General features: G+C 43.1%; 1 protein-coding gene across 2 annotated transcripts in view; it reads right to left on the reverse strand.

Moving 5' to 3' along the window:
- Positions 1–21,216, reverse strand: part of IQGAP2 (IQ motif containing GTPase activating protein 2) — a 1,674,846-nt gene that overhangs the window by 783,674 nt on the left and 869,956 nt on the right. For both annotated transcript variants that reach the window (XM_069627448.1, XM_069627449.1), the window contains one exon: positions 8,236–8,399. In XM_069627448.1, coding sequence (XP_069483549.1) covers positions 8,236–8,399 — 164 coding nt within the window. The remainder of the gene's footprint in view (positions 1–8,235; positions 8,400–21,216) is intronic.

Raw genomic sequence — 21,216 nt, forward strand, 5'->3', positions numbered from 1 at the left:
CAAACCAGACTTCTTGGTAAATCCATGGACAGCAACTCTTCTTCGAAATCCAATACTTCACTGCTCTTGATGCCAGGGAGCAGAAGTTACACATGGAAAGAGCAATGTGAACTCTCGGCCAATCAGCAAGGCAATCTACAAACATCTAGTATAAGACCTGCAAGTCAGTCCTATATTTATTTAGTTTTTGGTAATTTCTAGTGCACACTATTCACAATAAAGCATAGGGGAGCTTGGCAAGATGGAGATGCAAAAATGCAGCGTTAGAAGGCTTGGACGGAGCCAGGTCTTCAAGTTGCATAACAATTGGTAATGGTATTGATTATCACATATATACTGGGAAGAGTTGCAGAGGCGGGCGCCGACAACAGCAAATCTTTTGCATCCAATTGTAGAGGACTTGGAAGGGTGGGGGGGGGCATATAGATTTTTGCTAGAGGAACAGAACTGTGAAATTGGTTTGCACAAAGAAAGTTGGGATGAGCTGTAGTCAGGAGCTTTTCTTTGTAAGGCTTTGTGAACCAGGATCAAGGATTACAATTGCATCTTTCTTGGAAGGGAAGCCAGTGGAGAGTGTGAAGTGTGTGGAGGATGTGGTCAAAGCAATTGGTACTAAAAATGAGTCTAGCAGCTAGGTTTTGAAGAATTTGCAGCTTATTTAAAAGTCTTGCATTGACTCCTTCCAGTAAATTGCTGGAATATTCCAGTTTACAAGTGGTGTGCTTGTGCGTCAAACCAGAGGATTTGAAAGTGAGAAAAAGCATCTTCGGTTGTGGAGGGGATTTAGGGTAAGAAGACCCGAGGAGACAGTGGAGTTTATGTGGGATTTGAACTAGAGTAAGTGCTACAGTCATCCAGGATTCCTGGCCTTTGAACCACGCAAGATGTTGTGGTCCAGATTATTTGATTTTGGCATGAGACAGGAGGTAAGAAACGGATTTGGGACAACCTAGATTGAGAAATTCGTTTTTGGACTTATTCAGGCAGAGCATTATGGTTTGCAGACTGAATTTGGTTTAGCATGCATGCTATGTGATTTAAGTGGGGGGAGCAGTATGCAGGGATGGCAATATAAATATTGCTTTATAACTGTGGCACAAAAAAAAAAAGCAGACAACGCCTCAGGTTTGAAAACACGATTTGGCCATATTTCAACATGTACCACAGCTCATTATCTCTTCTAGTACAAGGTATGCTTCAAGGAGATGACAGACAGACTTCGCAACTGCAGCACCAGTACTGCAGCGCTCTACCAGTGCTCACAGTTAACAACACTTGACCATGTAAAGGTGGATTTAGGTTATAGCAATCTCATCAAAACGACTTGTACTTGACACAAAAACTAGGCATGGATTTGTTGAACAGGAGGCACTCCTCAAACCTCAATCGAGGTTTGAGTACATGAGAGTTGAGTAGGTTTGACCTTGATCTTCGGCACATGCTTCGGGGTCCAGATCAGTCAAAGACACAGTTTTCATTAAACTGTGATTCGTGTAAGGAAGGTTAGATTAGTACTATATTAGTATCCAGCGTATTATAGGACGCTGGAAGATCGTGAAGAATCAAAATACAGTCATGTTTATTGTGTCTTGGCGAAAGAATGAAATCAGAAACATGCAGGAGAGACATTTCTGTGGCATGGGCAGGTCTAAAGCCAAATTGGAAGGGGGGAAGAGGAGAATGAAGATAGGATGAGATTTGAGAGTAGACAATGTGCTCCAAGAGCTTGGAGAGGAAAGGAAGCAAGGAAATGGGCCGGAAGTTAGCAGGAAGAGAAGGATCAATGGCAGGCTCTTTAAGTATAGCAATAACGATAGCATGTTTGAATGAGTCAGGAAACACAGGATGAGAGAAATGTTGATAATGGTAGTAAGATTAGAACGAATCTGAGGATAGGCCAGAGGAATCAGTGTAGATGGGGGAAGGGTCAGAAGGAGATGCATTAGGAGGGGTGGGAGCAAGGAAGTGAGCAGAATCAGAAAGAGGAGAGAAAGCAGGAGAAGAAGGGAAAGAAGAGGTGGCAGGGTGAGAGAAAACTGGAAACCAAGATGGCAAAGAGAAATTAGGACGAAGATTAGAAACCTTAGTAGTGAAATAATCGGCAAGGTCCGTAGCATAAAGCATTTTTGATTGTCTTGTAATTGTGTACTGTTTTTAATTAATGGACTGAACCAAATTGGACTTTGCATTTTTGATAAATCACCAGAGTGACATAGATGCTGGGGTTTTATAGGTTTTGAGTGAATTAGAACATTAACACCCGAGTGTCTAGGGAAGTCTCACCATCTCGTTCAAGGCAGACCTCATGCACTTGTACTGGAGCACACTTATAGCTTCATGTGAGAAATGGGGGCAAACTCACCAATACAAATCACAGGCTCCAAAAGGGATATTCCATTTGCTCGCCCCAGCTTGCAAACATCCCAGTCAAAAGTAATGTCTAAACCTGGTATCCTCCACATAAGTAGCTGTGCAAAGAACAACTGGCTGTTATCCTTCATTACTTCAAGACAGTCATTGCCAGGGCCCCATTGTATGCATTGCAGTGCGGACAAGAATAGCAAAGGTCTGGACGAAACTGTTGCAACAGCCGCATTCAAGGCATAGCCATTAGCACACAGGGATTGGATTCTGACATGCAGTAGCAGTTCACCCTCCCTAAACCAGCACAAGACCGACTGAGACAAGGTAGTACTCGACACAGATAGGAATGCACATCGCACATGGTGCATAGGCTCCTTAATGAGCACTTTCCAGTGCAACATGTGGGACTCGCCCCCACCCCCACAAGTCCGATAAGGTGGCTTTGAATATTCTTACAGAAGGCGTTTGATAACAGTATTGAAAGTACTTGCTTTCTTTTACAAAATGGAGTTCTTTTTCAATAAACTTTATTTTTAGCTCTTCATTTTTGCTACTCCTCACTTATGCAGCATTCTTTTTGGTGCATGCCAATGTTTGAGTCAAGGATCCTTTTTAAAGATTCCGAGGTAAACTGAGAGTTACGCCAGGCTGGTCTCAGATAGATGGTGACCATCCAGTCCCTTTGCACTAATGACATTATAGGTCAGCTTACACTTGATGCAAAAGGCAAAAATGGAGACTAAACAGCCTTTACAGTAACCCCTGCTTGAAACTGCCGGAAAGCTCAGCTTTAGAATTGTAAAGTTCTTTGCAGACACGGAGGTCTATCAGTGAAGGACCATCATCTGCATTAGTCAGAGAAGTATGGAGCACTGGGTTCTAAAACATTTCTTAAAAACACGTTTCAGTACTTCAGTTCTTTATCACTAGGGGCTGTGCCCAAAACCCTGATCTCTTAAAAATGCAAGTTAAAAAGGATACATGAGTGAGCCAACGGGTAATGCTACTCCCATATTTGCCATACCCGTGTAATTCAGATTTTTCCAAGTTCAACCACTCAAAATCACAGGCTGGGTGGGAATCGATAACCATAGGTTTAACCTGCTGGGAGGAACTGGTAATACGCTTTCCTATTCTGGAGAAGAATCTGCCTTCTTGAGGTGCCAACAGCGCAGTAGGAAGTTTACACGTCAAGCCTTCAAGGACTTTGAAAAGTCTATGGTGTCTGTCCCCTGCAGAGGGCCGATGAGTGAGTGAGCAAGAGTAGTTGCCTGTGGTAGAGAAAGGGCGCTGGAGAGGGGGATGTAATTGGGTGCACAGTAGGTAGTTCGAGGTTGGAAGGAGGACCCAGCAGTTGCAGAGTCAAAGCACGAGAGCGATTGCTGCAATTTCGGCACCTTGCACCTAGAAAAACAAACCCAGGATGGGGGAGCTCAGAAAGGCCATAAAGAAGTGCACCGGAAGCCCCCAAGTGCAGCATGTAAGCCTGCACCAGAGGAGGAATAACACCCACAGGGTGGGGAAGACAAATCATGTGTTCCTCTGGGCTGATGGCTCAGACTCCTGGGATCAGAAACAAAGGTCAACTCTGCTCATCACCTTGGGGCTAAAACTGGCGCTAATTTGAAACCTTCTCCTCAACCAGATTCCTGTCTAGCACCAGGTCAAGGGTGGCTCCCTCAAGGAGCAAATGCTGGGAATGGTGGTAATGCATGTGGGATGTCCACAATTCCATGACCAGCCTTCTTTGAATAAGCCGACCCTCACCACCTCAGGAGATGACCCAAGCCCTGATCCCTACGATGGAGAGGGCATGTCCCTGAATGCTCAGGGCACCCGTGTGTCAACTCGGCTAGTTCCAAGTCTTCTCCCCTTATCACACATCAGAGGTCAGTCATCATAGGTCCTTGGGACCACGCCCTGTATTAGGCTCTAAAGGCTCATTGGGATCACTCTGGTGAGGTTTCCTGGGAATCATGGCCATCTGGGTGGGGGTACGGGGGCAAGCCTGCATTAAGTTTTAAAGGCAGCTTGATGGAACCTAGAGTCAAGCTTCGAGCATGTTGGACAGCACAACAATTTAGGGCGGCCACCGCTGGATACAGTTGAAGATTTGTCTGAAAAAACATGTCGCAGGGACCCAGCGCCCGTTACTTTTCCCTTTCTTGGGAGGACTGTTATTTTTAAGATCCAGGGGAGTCATGTTGGCACGCTAACTACCAAAGAAGATGAAGAGCCACGAATGCGAAACTTATTAATAGTTTGCCGCCAAACCTGATGAACTATCAGTGGAAATTAACACAAAGTACTCCCCAAAAACACCCCCATGCTTTGGAGACTGGATGCAGGAAGAAAGTAGACAAGAGCATGCTCTCCCTATACTGAGAAAATAACTCAGGAAGAGGAAAATAGCACATGCACCAGAACACCCAAGAATATGTGCGACATGTCAATTTACTCCGTGATGGGACGGAACTGCCATTTGTGTTGGTTCCTAAGTGGAGGTACCTGGGCTAGAGTGCTCATGATCTTCCTTGTTGCTCCGGAAAAGGGATTTGGTTCATGCCTGCAAAAGTGCTGGACACTCACATCAAGGAACAGAAAAGATGGGCCAGGACATACTTGCAAGTAAGCTTCAGAGATAGGGCAGGACATGCATGCAAGTAAGCTTCAGAGATGGGCCAGGACATGCATGTAGCAAACTTCAGAGATGGGCCAGGACATGCATGTAGCAAGCTTCAGAGTTGGGCCAGGACATGCATGTAGCAAGCTTTAGAGATGGGCCAGGACATGCATGTAGCAAGCTTTAGAGATGGGCCAGGACATGTGTGTAGTAGGTTTCAGAGATGGGCCAGGACATGCGTGTAAGTAAGCTTCAGAGATGGGCCAGGACATGCATGTAGCAAGCTTTAGAGATGGGTTAGGACATGCGTGCAAGTAAGCTTCATCGGCACCTACTCCCCTTCAGTTAGTGCCAGTTCACAGAGAGAAAAGTATAAACCAAAAAAAAAGCTACATTTTCCTTCAAAAGGAAAAGGAAACATCTATTTGAAAACATGTCATTTTCCTGCCTTTCTTCGAATATTTTAAAGCGTATATTTCTATTTATACGCAAAGCAAATGATTGCAATGTTGTTAAGAGAAGTACAAGGAGTATTTGACTGTGAATAACAATACACACCACTAGCAAAAGTGTTCCACAAAGCACTGAGGTCTGATGAAGAGGAGTGATCCAAGCCCCCAAGACTGCACCACAAGTGCTTCCTAGACTAAAATGTAACTCAAGCCAGCCACACTATAAGGGTGCTTTCTTTACTCTGCATGTGCACCTTCCATGCCTGTGTCCACAACAGGGCCATTTTAAGCACCTTTGAGGCCCGGGGCATGGACACCTTTGGGGGGGCCCCCCCCTCCATTGAGCCAAAGGAATCAAGGCAACCAGAATAGCTGGTTGTGCCCCCCTCATCACGATCACAAGACATAGTTTGGCATGTTACCTTGCAGCGATTAAAATAGCCAATGGTAATCCCTATCAGTCCCCTTACTCTCTTCATTCTTGCTGTAAAAAGAATGATAAATAAGTAGCATTTCAAGGCCACCATCAGCAGTCCACGACAAGGCTACTTGCATTCTAGCATAGGTACAGGACACTCATCATCATTAGCAGCCACGAGGAAGGTATACCAATCATACTATCCATTTAGGGCACAGAGTGTATGTAAAAGGTGCACATAATCTAGAATAGACAGCTGATTAGCCACCTCACAGGATGCAAAAATGCTCAAGCGTGGATCCGGGAGAACAATTTGAATCAAGGAGAAAGATACACCTACCATAGCATAGATAGTGGATGAAGATTAGAAGCTATCAGGAAGGTGTACGCATCCAGACAGATTGAGATTAAAAGACGGACATGGTTTTCAAGTAGGGTTGCCAATAGAGAGCAAAGTAACAAGTGGCTGTGGTGTGCAATATATCAATGCTCACTATTATTCTAGAGGCAGCAACACTATAGCCAGTGAACCCATGTGTGAAGCTGTTGTGAAGATCATACCCTGAGAACAACATCACTCAGAAGGGTGACAGTTGTGAATGGTTTAGGGACTGCCAATTTTGACATATTAGGCAATGCAAGATTAAATGAGATGTTCAGGATTACACATTGGTTAACAGGTTAAACTGGGATTTGCACCCACTCTGCAATTTCTGCACTTTACCACTTACTTTTCTAGTGCGTACCATGAACTATAGATCTGATTTAGAAAGTAGACAAATCACATAACCTAACATGACCATTTTAAAAACAAAATGTTATAGAAGCTTATTATGCACAATGGGAATTATTCTAGCTTCATTGTCTCGATCATCAAGGGAAGTATATATGTACCAACATACTATTTGAAGTGATTCTTAAAGAAGATTACATCTGTGTTTCCCTTTTGTATTTTAATGCTTTAAATTGGCCCAAAACACAGGCTTGTGAAATCGTTATTTATAAACATACGCTAAAACCTTTCGGTTGTACAAAAAAGCAAACTTTTTTGTGCCAAACGAGCAGACCTTAAAATAAGCATGCCGTTGGCCTGCAATATCCGATCCGCTCTCTTCTGTCTAGGACCCCTTCCGCTGAAATGACCTACATAAAAAGTCAGATCAGGTAATGAATGATATAAACAATACCCCCAGCATGTGAGAAGCTAACCTTTTCAAGGAAGACAGTACAGTAATGTCATTGAAAGAAGTTGATTTATTTATTATTATTTTATTTATTTTATTTTTATTTTTTACATTTATAAAGCGCTCACACAGCCCGCAGGCATCGAGGCGCTGTTTCAGGAATTGTTAGTTTTTCTTAGTTGTGATTTTTCTTTGTCTTAGTTACGTATTTATAACGCGCTTAAACACTCGGAGGTTTCTAAGCGCGGACCCGGGGAGCGAACCTGTTGTTGTTTTGTGTCGTCTTGCTTCCAAGAGCGCACGCTGCCGCTGTGCTATCCTCCCGTCGAGGATCACTACACTGCTGGGGAAGCCAGGATAGAAGCATCAACACTTTGGTTCCACAGTCTTGAATTTGCATACCTAATCCCTTCTCGGACTAACACTTTATTCATTGGAGGTGGCTGTCTAGGTTTTACAAGCCTCCATCTACAGAAACCAATTTCTAGACTTTCACCAGACTGATGCTATATTCGGGTTTTTTTTATAGCAACCTCAGGTACAGGTACACTGCTGAAAATAGCACCTGTTGCGCTACAAAACAAAGTACGCATACCTGCTGATTTATCAACTTCAAACATAGGAAAGGCTGAGTTGGCCCTGCTGGAATTCAGTATTATAATCTTGCATATAAACACCAATCTCTGCAATTAGTACTTAACACACTGAGCTATCTTCTGCACCAACGCGGCACTCACATTTATCAGTATGCATTTCAACATTGGTTATTGCACATGATCAATATAATTCCCATAGAAAGGTAACGTTGTCGTAGCGAACACACAAACTGTGTGGGACAGTGAACACAGAAAGCATTACAGGATGAATGGATCAGAGCAGAAAGTATGTGTTACAACAGACAGGCAAAAGGTTCAGAGGCTCAGCAACACGCCATACAATACCTTGACATGTGGTATTTAATTTTTATAAACAATGGTCACTAAATTATTTACATTAGACACCCTTGTAGGGATCCCCCTCCAAGGTGGATGTCTGGTGCAAGTGCTCCTTTTCCCCTCCCATAAAGACGTCACTGGTCCACAATGCTGGCAATTCCTTGTAGCCAGCTTCCATGGATCCCCCGGAGCTTAGTGAGCATTTCTATTATCCCTTACAGTGTGTCCCCCGGGTAGGAGAACTGGCTTGTCTTCCTACCTGGCACTTCTGATCTTTGGCTTGCTGCAGCAGAGCCTGGTAATGGGGAGCGTTCCCTGGGGCTACAGCCTCTAATCTTGCTGCCGGAGACAGGAGGGCCTCAAGGGTGTGCTCATGTTGCCCTTGATCAATGGCTTCATTTATTCGGCCGATTGCAAGGATTCCTTCAGAGAAAGATAAACCAAATATTAGTGTTGCATGTAAACCCACACAAGTCAGATTCTAAACAGCTCTGGCTCTTTCATAAACAGAACTTATTTTCTATGTTTCCGAAACTTCAGATAAGGTCAACGAGTTACTTAAATAAAATACGAGCAACATCTCTTCTGCCAAGCAGACCTGCCGCTGGCACGCCCACTAACGCTAATATGGCACATTTACTTTCACATTTTAATTCTCTACTAGAACATTGGCATGTTAGCAGTTCTACTGCAGAAAGTGCAGTGATACTAGACGGCAACATTGGCTGTTAGTATCAAGGAGGTGATGTCAGGAGGCTTTACAATCAATCGGAGAGCTCTGAAGGCAAGCATTATCCATACAGAATTGTCCGCCTTCGGAGACCTCTGCGGAGTCGGAGGCCGCCATCGTGCCTTTCAGTATCATACTACACCTCCCCCAGCTTCCATTCGCTGCTTCGCCCCTCACCACCACTGTACTCCACACTCCACAGCCCACTGCACTGGGGCCTGCACTTACATGTCTGGCTTCTCAAGAAGCTGCCTGCCTCTTTGTTCCATCCCTCCTCCAATGGCTGCAATGGAAAATTCACTCAGGGGTACGTACCCCTTGATGTGCGTTTCCCCAACAGAGACATGATGTGATCCAACACGAAAGCCCCCCCACCCCCACCCCCGGAGCTAAATCATGGAATTAATATGGGAACTTAGCATAATATATGACAGCGTCAGTGCATCTATGTTAATCATGCATGTATGTGTTGTCGGCTAATTTTGTCTGTATTTTGGACATGTTTGGGATGTCCCGTTTAACTGCAACTAATAACTTTACCATAAGCGGATTACTAAAAAAATGTTGTGAATATTGCCTATGTCCCCTGTGCAGACCTGTGCACCCATGAGTCAGACACAGGTGCAAAGAACACTTCCCCCTCAGACTCACAAATAAGTGCAAAGGAGCCTTGGTCCTGACGAATGCGACAACTAAAATAAGTAGCTGAAACTGGTCGACCTTGTCAGTAGGGATGTACTTTACATTTTTAGATACCCTATGGAAGCAATTGAATAATACCCAGATCTATGGGAACACTATTTTATTGACAATTAAAAACTAAACTACACACTCCTGTGAGGGTGCAACAAATAGTAACTAAGTCCCCACTTGAATGTAGTTCTTAAAAAACACTGTGGTGCTTTACCCCTCGACCGTGGTAGAGCTTCTCTCTGTCTGGTGGGTACAGTACGGAGTAGATTTCGGTCCACATTAGTTCTCTAAATGGTAACACAAGAATTCTGCCTTATTTAATGAAACTCTGAATCCCCCCTTTTTGGGGTAAGTATCGGAGGGATATTCTTTTCACTACCCCTTTTAGATAGCCAGCACCACAGTGATACCCTAGGGAGAGGTGGTTCTTCGGTCAGGGAGAATGTAGTCCTTCCTGAGGGACAGATAGTATTTTAATAGTTAAGGTGATAAGCTTGTGAGGCTGTTCCCAGAGAACCCTCTACTTATGGGGGAGCCTCTCTAACCTTGGCATGACCTCTGAGGGAGGAGGCTGGAGCAGTTCTAAAAGTTAATTACCTGAACACCAGGTTGGTGCTTAAGCGAAATAAAGGAGCAGCCTCTTTCTATCGGCTATGGTCTTTTTTTATTTTCTTTGTAATTGTTGAAAGTGTGAAACAGTTACAAAAAATACATTTACGCACTTACAGAGATTACAATATATAATTGTATAACCAATGGTAAGCCAGAATTTCACTAGTGCTAATGCAAGCGAGAGTCGTTACCTTATATGGCAACACATCCAGACTTCTTCTGAACTGAGGGTTTCATCATAGTATACACATGTGCAATATACTGAAGCTGCTCAGACAGAAATCCCGGTCATGGGGTAAGCAGATGTCTCGGTTTACATTTGATCATGTTGTTTACACATTCTGCAATATCTGTTCTCTGCGTGCACGCCATTACACGGGCTCATCTCCATCAAACATGGCGACTGACTGAAACGTAGAAATAGAACTAGCCTCCTGATTGATGGTGATTCGAATTTTTTTAAAAATAAGGTTGTGGGCACAAAGGTGAAAAAGCTGATGTGTGCCTTTTTCGCTTTTGCCATTTGCTGATTTTGTATATTATCCCAATTCGTGGCTTCCTTATTTAGTACAAGTTCTTAAAGTGAGGCCCAGTGACCAAACTGACCAATCCATTTCTTTTTTTAAAAAGCTTCAACATTAGAGCAAAAGGCATTTAATATCTCACACACAACTCAGAGTCTATATTGCTCATAGTTTTAGAAAGAAGTGCAAACATAGGGTTATTCATCAAGTTGTGTATCTTGAGGTAGAGCGTTCCCCTATTTATAAGTACACTAGTGCTTAGAGTTGTCAATCCCAGCTCCAGCCTAATATTATACACAACGACCGAATTAGATAGACCCAGCACGTCACTAAATTCAGCCTTCAAGCTTGACTAGCCAGTTAAGGATGTATGTAAAACAGGTTTCTAGGCAATGAAGAATAGAAGGGACAAGGCATTAATGATATATTTCAAACTATGCCCACTATAGTGTTGAGTGACATTTCTTTGTATAGCTAATTTGTCCGAATCCCGGTATTATGTCTCTCCCGTTGAACTTGTTCATTGTTGGATTTAGTAAACAGAACACCTAAATAAACATAGGAGTCTACAAGTTGCAAAATATTACTATTTACGAAGCATGAAATGCAAGGCCATTTCTTTTCCTACCACAGTACATGATTTTGGTTCTGTTCATATTAATGCTAGGTTGTGATGTTACGAGTACTCAACATTTTTATTTAAGGATCATTTTAATGCAATAGGGGTGTGATCTAACAGGACAATGTTAGGAGCATAGCTCATTTATCTCTTCAGGTTTTAGCTACTTGAGGTGGGTAGTTACAATCCAATGTGAAAGGCATCTCAGCTATATAGAGATTAAATAACAGAGGGGCTAGGATGCATCCCCGTTTAAGACCATGGTTAGTAACAAACGCAAGTGTAAAATGTCCTACAATGCCCAGCTTTAATACAACACGGGTATCATTGTACAGATGAACTGGCATATTTAAAAGACCCAAAGGGACGTCCCAGTCTCTATGCTTGTTCCATAATAGTGCCCATAATCAATAAATGAGACATAACGCGGAGCACCTTCTCGTAGCGCAGCGCAGCATGTTAGAGAAAAATAGATGGAGCAGGGATCTTTGCTCCACACATTGAGTTTTTTACTGGGGATTTCAGAAGGTAAGACAACAATAGTTATCCGAGTTGGCTGTGTCACCTTTCTTAAAGACAGGCACCAACAGCGAAAACATCCAAGAATCAATAATACAAAATCTTGCGCACAGATGAGAGATTATTTTACCCGCTACAATGGCCAGCCCGTCTGATCAGGGTGCACCTGAACTCTTCAGTTTACAGATGTAATTTACTATAACTTCCTCAGGATATCAACAAATGTCTAACTTTGCAAGGGTGATAGTAGACTGGTAGCTTACCTGCTTTACCCTGAAAAACATTTTGGTGATATATGATCACTAAGTGGACACATTTTGTTAAATTTCTGTTTTTCATTATTGGTTCTATGGTTAAACAAATAACCTTTAATCTTTATAAATTCATGTAATTCATAAAACAGAAATTAAAACATCAAGTTATTTACAAAAATGACGATATACAAATATCAATGCAATTCTTTCACAATACATGACACTATAAAAAGGAAATTCCATTTAACAAAGAAAATTCATAAAGCAAATAAAAAAAAAAATCATAAGAATTTTGCATCATAATTCATTTACATCCAACTACTTCAATAGTCTCCAATTGCAGGCTATCAATAAACCCTACAACTGACAAGACTGCGACCTGCTAGACATGCCTTCCAAAAGTCATCCCCCTTATCACAATAGGAATAGTTCCAATCAATATGTTTCCTGAAAAATACCGTCCTTTTTGCCTGTAATGGGGTGCACTTGCTCAACAAATGGTAAAGTGATTCCTTGGAGGCACTTTCTGCATAAAAACGACAGACCCCCATTTCCCATCTGAATTTGTTTGTATTTAGCCAGTACCTCCTCAGTGGGGTAGAGGTTCCATTTGAATTTCAGAAATGCTCGCCTGATGTATCTGTTCGTATATTCCTGCAGATACCGGATAAGCATTGCCAACTTCTTGTACTCCTATATCAAATGTTCAAGAGATTGTATAAGTGAGTCTCACTCAACGTCCTAGCCCCATAATTTTTTATAAAGATATAATTTGACCTTGACCAGATTCTCAATAAAATCCACATTAGTGATTTCATGGTCAGTTAAGACCTTTGAGCAGAATACAGTAAACTTTCTTAATTGAACTGGCCCTCCATCAGCGTATTCAGATCATAGAATAGAGATGTTTGCATTGGATCAATTATCTTCCTATAATAGGATAGACGCCTCCATAGAGCTCTACTTTCTCAGGAGTTCAGCCCCATTTACGTATCTAATCAATGGGATTGAGGAGGATTTTGGAACATGCAGCACCCCTCTCCAAATCATTCCCTCCAAATGTTTTAGGAATTCCAATATCAATAGGAATTCATTCTCAATTCCATATCGGAGTCTAGGAATTATTTTACCCTCATACAGTTTAACCATAGGGATGACTGAGAATTTTCCAGATTTCGAGTCCACTCATCCAAATTAATTTGTTAGAGAAATGTATAATTTTTTATGCTTCATCCCCTCTCCTAGTGAGGCCCCTAGCACTTTGTGCTGAACTTCTAAACCTTTTTCTTTAATCCTGTATGAGTGGCACCTTTTTCCACTCATCCATTCTTATGGGCTCTGTCTTTTGAAACTCTTTCCTTTGTATTTTTCTGACCTACGTAGTCTTTTGCCTCCACAACTCTTAAAGGTGTCTGCATTTTACAAATGCAGCACACAGCTCCTTATGGGCAGTGTTTCTGGGGACCCTTAGGGTCCTCCTTTGAGATTCCTTTCTATATCCTAGAGTAACTACAGTTGTTAAGGATAGAGAGATACTTAGTCTCTCTCCAAAAACGTTATACTCTGAGAGATTGGCACACACCACCTTAAGTGGAGTGACAAAGGGATACTCAGTATCCCCCCTTCTCTATGCTCATGTGACTTTTATATCACATAGACAAACTCCTAGTTATGGCCGGTGGCAGTGGACGTGTCCTACTAAGTATTGTGTCATTGTTCTACCGCAGGCTATGTCCATAGCCTTGGTGGTGCACAACAGGGGCACCCGAGTACCAACTCAGGGACTCCCTTCTTTTTTCACCATTACTAGCATGGTTGTTCTTTGTCAGCCCTTCTACCATTCTGGGATGGGGAGGCTGTGTGTGTGTTTTGCCTTTGGCGGGAAGACGTGGGTGTCCCTGCCTAGGATTCAGTGTCTGCCAAAGTGCATGAATAGGACTAGCTCCCACTGGGGGTCTGGCTGTCCTAATTGGACAGCCAAACGCCCCTTTCTGCAAATTGCTGAGGGAGATTGCAGAGGAATGTGTGCTGTAACTGTATAAAAGGTGAGGCTTCTGGAGTGTAAAGGAAGTCGACCACTGGAAGCTGAAGTAACCAAAGAAGAAGATAACTAGAGACGCCTGCAGAACCTTTGCAACACCATGAAGCAACCACTGCTGTCCTGACCCCGTTTTCTGTGCAGCAGTGTAACTCCAAAGCGAACGACTCCTTCCCTTTATCTGGTAGTAACAACCAGCCCTAAAACGTACTTTGTTTTGAGCTATCTCCTGAGGTCCTGTGAGTTTTCAGAGCAGAGAACCCCCCCATACCAGGAGACCTGCTGCCTATTCCAAGTGCATCATCGTAGAAAGGCCAAACTTATTAAAATCTTTGCTGGGTCCTCAAGGACCCTCCAGAGACCCGATCCAAATCAGCCAGACCCCCTCAGCAGAGTGTGGGACTGTGAGAAGTGAAGAAGATTGACCGGGCGAATTGTGTCCTTTGTTGGTGCTGCAGAAAAGGCGCCAAATCCACAGAGTGAGCCAGGAAGTTGGTGGGAGCTATGCCAGAGGTCCTCCCTCGAGACTGCTGCTGAGAGATCTCGTCCATTGTCCTGCCTTTTCGTCAGACTAAGGAATCTGGAGGTCGGGTCCAGCACAGCCACATCGAAGAGAATCTAGCCACAACGTCTTCTTCAAACCTAAGATACTGTGGGGAGAAAGGTATTGCTTACCTTGATCCGTAAAGTCACTCCAGAACATTGGAGTGCACCTAGAGGTGTCCAGGGAACCCCCATCTTACCTCAGACCAAAGCTGCTGCTTATGTCCCTTTATCAAGTCCTTAACAGGGACAGTTAACTAACGATGGAGACCTTAACAGGGTCTCCATCGTTAGTTAACTTGCTGCATCTTTAAAGACTAGAGACCGGAAGAAATCCACAGGAACTCTTCATATTCTGCTGCTTGTTAAGACTTTGAGCCCTCTCTGAACTGCCTTTAGCTAGGGTTGCGTTTCTGGACTTAAAATACTTAAAACATCTCTAGAACCTTGAACCTTCCTAGTATTATACTTACTAAAATGTACCTTCCTTAAAGTCACTTTCTTATATGTGTATGCAGAGTAAATGTCTTACTGTATTTCTGCTAAGAACCGCAAGTGCACATAGTTACCGATAATACAATAGCAATCTCTTTTCCCTTTCTAATGTTGCAACAAACAATCACAATCTCAGAAGTGTTCTTTGAAGTGCATTCTGAAGTGTTCTACGGTAAACGTATGAAGTATTTAAAAATGTACAAAGTATTTAAAGTGATTCTGGTGTAAATATAATAAATATATACTTTTATATAAATTATAGTCTAAGTGTTTTTGATGTACATGTCTAACTGGGCTCAGTGTACTAACCTACAGCTCAAATCTTCCTCTTAAGATAATCCTGACTGCTCTGCCACTCTACTAAGGTTCCAGCAGTAGTACAGACTGATACTAAGATCTCAGGATCTACAAACCCCTGGGATAGTTTTCTAAAGTCTTATCTCCAGCTGGAACTCTAGAAAAACTCCTCTAACAATTTGCCATAGCGACTGCACATGATTTCAACCAATCTTTTACTCCCAACTTGTCGGGTTTAGATAGGACCAAAAAGTCTGAGTAAATAAAATGATCTAGCCTCTCCAAACAGCTCCCCACCTGATTTCCATTGATAGGAAGTTTCTTTTTTCTTCAGGGAACACTGCATAGTTTTTATTTTTTTAGTATTTATTTCAAGAAATTTGGAACTTGCATACTTCTCAAAAGCATTTAAATAAATACTGCAGACCCCCGTTCAGTACAGTCGAATATAAAGCAATCATCTGCGTAACTTAACCATGTTACCTTTTGATCCAACAATCTGGGAGATGGAAAAGCCACAGGGATCAGATGTTCTTCTATATCCGACATGTACAAATAAAACAGGCTGGGAGCCAGGATACAGCCCTGCCTCAGCCCCCTATTTGCTGGTATTCTGCGACCCACCCTGGTATAACCTTACCTGCATTACTGATTGCTCATGTAGCCCAAATTATGAATCTCAAAAGACCTGAAGGAATCCTCCACCCATGTAATTTTTTTCCAGAGCAGGCCCCCGTTTACTCTGCCAAAGGCAGAGGAAAGATCAATCATTACTAAGTAGATGGAATCATAGCATCTTAACCAGGCAAGAGATTGAACACATTTTAGCACAAACCCGTTAATCAATGTTCCCAAGGATTTGGAAAAGCTCTACTCTATACTCTCCCCATATCCTTAAACAAGTAGGTTAAAATAGAGGTCCATACTACTGGGTTGCTCTTAAGCAGAACATTAGACAATTTATTAAGACCTGGGGCCCAAGAAGTACTGATTTTACTTAAAATTTCAAAATGTGTCCCTTGATCAATAACACATTTCCAGTCATCCGTTGTCCCTCTGAAGTCAAAAGGTTGTTCTGCATCGTCCTGGGAACAAATGGTTTCAAAATGGTTAACCCAGTCATATTCTAAAACAGCATTGAAAAGTCTGATCAGCTGGTTGCGAGTGGGTAATACCATTTATCTATTTCCAAAACAGCGAAGAATTTTTACTTCCCAGAATCTTCGGCATATTTTCACTATCTCTCTGCAATAAGAGGGCTCTCCTTCCCCTGACCCAATTCTTGTAGGAAAGTTGAAGTTTCTTTACAGCTTTCATCACTTATTCATTGTTACCACTATACCCAGTCTTCAAGGCCCTGATTTCCAATCTCTACTTACACTTACAATCAGCAACTTCTTTATCAAATCTGTGGAGATGTTTAATCTGCTGACCATGAGGCTTCACCTGCAGGGAACTCAAAGTCTGTTTTAATATGCAATCTACAAAAGGATTGAAAGTATCAACAGTAAATGTATTGAACTTCCAATCCAGGGAGGTCCTGCTCAACCACTCCTCAAACTCCGTATTCACCATGAGGATCCATTGAGGTTTCCAGGGGATACAATTTTCCGCCGGATAAACTCTGAGGTCACATGGACTCATGGAAGATTCATATCCCCACTTTATGCTGATTTCAGTTATCAGCATGCAATGATCACTGTTAAGGCAAGGACAAATTAATAAATCCTTTCATCTATTCATCAGTCCCTCATCCACAAAGACGTAATCAATCGTTGAACCAGAACTCCTATTACACCATGTGGTGTGCCCTAATGAATCTTTCTCATTCATGTCGTTCAACATGTTAAGACCCACATCTTCCAAACAGGTTAGCCACTTATATCCGTTCATACTTCTGATGATATTTATGGTGGGGAAGAAGCGGCTGGAACTATCATCAGTGGCAACTTCAAGACAGGTGGCATTTAGGTTGTGTGAAGGCATCATCAGGTAAGAAACAGATAACAGATTCACATTTTTAAAAACATTGTTTATTTCTTTATGTCAGGATGGAGGGAGGCCTAACTAGCCCTGTGCTAATGTGGGAATTCCCTACCTAAAGAAACTAAGGATAGTCTGTGTCACTCATTTCAACTCAAAAGTCTGTCTGTGTCCAAAACCTATACTTGCCTTCACAACAAAAAATATGCAATGTTTAGGGATGTCAGCAAAATGAAACTGTTCTAACAAAGTTTCAAGCTTCTTCCAGCTCCTGGCCTGCATTTCAGCTTCCCCTTCCTCAAGTTCAAAACAGTTCCAGAAAAAGGCCTCAGGGTTATGTTAATGTTAAAGGATATTTGTACCGCGCACTATTACCACCGGATTGGTCCCCTGGCGCTCTGTCATATCTGAAAAGGAAAGGGAGTGGGGGGTGGGTACTAGTGGGAACGAGCCGGATAAGTGCAAGAGAGCAGTGATGTGCTGTTGGCAGCTTCAGTTCGGTTAACACCGTTCGCTGAGCTTGGAGGTGCTTTCCGATCGGTAATCGTCATTTGCTGTTGTGCGAAGCTATGTGTGGTTTGTTTTGTTGTTGCAGTGTAGTGAAGTTTGTGCAGTTTGTTGTGCTTTAGGGTTGTGGTTGTGTTTGGTTAGAGAGGTGTATGCAGAGGGGTGAAATTGTTAGTGGGTTGGTTATTGGCCTAGCTATCTAGAAGTGATATGTGCTAAATTTCCACGTTCTTTCAAGATGTGCTGCGTGAATATCTCTGCTTTTCTATCTAGATCTGGCACTGGCTAATATTCACAATCCTCTCTATATATGACGCACGCCAGTATTCACAATTATATCCAAATGTGGCACTGGCCCACCTTCAGAATCCTGTCTAGATGCGAAGCAAGCTATCATTCACAATTCTATCTAAATGTGGCATTGGTAATATTCCCAATGCAGGCTAGATGTGGCAATGGCTAATATTCGCTATTCTATCTAGATGTGGCACTGGTCGACATTCATAATCCTGTCTACATGTGATGCAGGCTAATGTTTACAATTCTATCCAAGTGTAGCACTTGCTAACCTTCACAATCCTATCTAGATGCGACACAGGCTAATGTTCACAATTCTAACTAAATGTGGTACTTGCTATCATTCACAATTCTATCTATATGTGGTACTTGCTATCATTCACAATTCTGTCTGGGTCCGGCGCAGGCTAATGTTCACAATGCTTTCTAAATGTGGCACGTGCTAATATTCACAGTTCTAAGTGTGCTACTTGCTAACAATTACAGTTCTAAGTGTGGCACTTGCTAACATTCACAGTTCTATGTGTGGCACTTGCTAACATTCACAGTTCTATGTGTGGCGATTGCTAACATTCACAATCCTATCTAGATGCGATGCAGGCTAATGTTTATAATTCTATCTAAGTGTGGCACTTGCTAACATTCACAGTTCTAAGTGTGGCACTTGCTAACATTCACAGTTCAATGTGTGGCACTTGCTAACATTCACAGTTCAATGTGTGGCACTTGCTAACATTCACAGTTCTAGCTAGATGCAACGCAGGCTAATGTTCACAATTTTATCTAGTTGTTAATCAGGTTAGTGTTCATATCCTGGTCTACTATGGTCTGAGGGCAGGTAGAGCAGTAGGGTTTCTGGAGTAGAGTGATTGCTCTACTCCCCACCTAGGCCACACCTACCTTGATGGACGCTGCTGGTTGATGGCTGGCCGCTGGCCTCCCCTGCGGAGACCTGCAGACACAATCTGGAGCCGCCTCGGTGGGAGCCGCCTTTTGCCTTGGGGCCCTTAGCCGCAGGGGCTGCATGGGCAGAGGGCTGCCCTGGGAAGGTCAGTTATGACCAGGTGGACGTACCAATCCGTGGAGGTGGGCGGGCTGGGAGGCAGGAGGGGTGGGCAGGACTGGGAGAAAGCCAGACACAAACAAAGGACTACACCCCAGGACTGCACACTCTACATGCAGGCCAGCACAGAAAGACCAGGTCAGAAGCTACAAAAAAACAAGAGAAACCCATCAGAATAGCACAATCTGGTCAACAAAACCAATTGAAAAAACACTCAAACCGCTCCACTAGAGTACATAAAACAGGCCGAAAACGGATTAAAATCAATGTGAAACTACTCACTGAGCATCAACCAGCCCCTAAAGTTGCTTCACAAGTGGTTTCCCTACCAGCTCCTTCGAGATTGCAGTCCAGAAGGCAAAGGGAAATGGCTGCAGGGAGCAGGACAGACACACACCTGGTCTTCTGTGTTCCCTTCCTCAAGGTCAACACAGTTCAAAAAGGCTTAGGGTTCCCTTCCCCCAAGAAGGCAGCTCTTCCAGTTTCAAACCCACAGTCAATTCAAATTTCTCAGCTTTCAATAATGATTCCAAATCAACTTCATAACCTTTCAGGCTTTTTAACAGTTCACGTAGAGTTCTGTTTTCTTTAATCACTTCAAAACTTGTTAGGCAAAACAGCTTCTGTATTTTACATTCCGTGGTTTCTTCCAAGTAAGGGTTTCTCGGTCTAGGCGCAGTTGTCGGACCACACAGACTACCCATCACAGGTCACGCAACCGATAACCCATGGCACGTTGTTATATGCACTTGTTATTAGTCCACTTTCAATTCTGTTTCTCCTTGGAAGTCTCTTGACTCTGCCACAACGTGATTTTCACAGTACTTGCTTTGTGGTGTTTATTCCTCTTCACCACCTTGCTTTCATTTTGTACATAAGTGCTCATCACTTGCTTTTCACTTATTACATAAGTGTGCATTACTTTCACTTTATTAATGCTTTCACATTGTCGATCAATGTATCTCTGGCTTTGTCTTACTCCATAAGTGCTCATCACTGGTTTTCACTTTGTTCATAACTTCACCTTCTTTTCTTTTCACCCGTTGTAACGCTCACCTGATTCCCGTAGAGGCGCCGGTCTTGACTGGGCGTATACCGTATCTTCAAAGGTGATGTGTAACACACGGCTGGCTCTTTGGGCTGGACCTCTGTGCACTGTATGTCTGACTCGAAGGGTAAGATGTCTGCAGATAGAAAATATGGGATTAAGGAACTGGGTTATTGAATGTCTCTCTCTTCTTCCCTTTCTCTTCTCCTGTAGAACCCCAAAGGTTAACGCTCTCACCTTAGGTAAGTGAACGCCGTGCTCTCCATCTGCCTCGGGGCAGGGTGCTGTAACCAGTTTCTTCACTGGATAAGGGGAGCAGGCCTCTTGACTTCAGAGGACTGCTGTCCGTCGTTTACTGCACGAACGGTAAGTTTCGAGTAATTCTAATGTCTTTAAAGTCTTTAGTAATGATGTTTCTTGTTTTGCAGGGTTCCGGCGATGGCGGATGACGGGCTGAAGTGAGTTGAAGATGGAGCCCGTGTGATGAATAGAAGCGCCTGGAAGCATGTAAGTAAGCGCTTGTTGCCTGCTTCACGATACGCTCTAACTGTCTTTTTATTTTGCAGGTACAAGTTCGGAGCGGCTGCAGGGTGCCGGAATACCCACTGGGTTAGATGTGGAAAGGAGTAATGGCACGTGAGTATTAAAGTTCCCCAATGTCTTTAAACGCACCTTGTTTTGTCTTTCAGATGCGGGATGCAGCGCCGAAGGCCTCCGGAGCGTGCGAAGAGTTGGTAAGCTTTTGTCTTTCAGATGCCGGAATGCAGCGCGAGGCGTTGGTGACAGCCGATGGACCAGGTAAGTGAAGAGCTGTCACTGAAGACCGTAATGCTAACCTGTTCTTTCTTGTCTTTATAGGTGTTGCTGAAGACGGGATTCAGGATGGTAAGCCTTTTTCCTTAGGCCCAGGATCAGATGCAGAAGACACGATGAGCGTTCTGCTGCAGAGGATGCAGAATAACGCAAAGCAAGATTCATCAATCGGGTGTGGTTTAAATAGCCTCCTGTAGTGCTTAGG

The sequence above is a fragment of the Ambystoma mexicanum genome, chromosome 6p (genome assembly GCF_040938575.1).
Source record: "Ambystoma mexicanum isolate Mex_15411 chromosome 6p, UKY_AmexF1_1, whole genome shotgun sequence".
In the NCBI taxonomy this organism is placed as follows: domain Eukaryota; kingdom Metazoa; phylum Chordata; class Amphibia; order Caudata; family Ambystomatidae; genus Ambystoma; species Ambystoma mexicanum.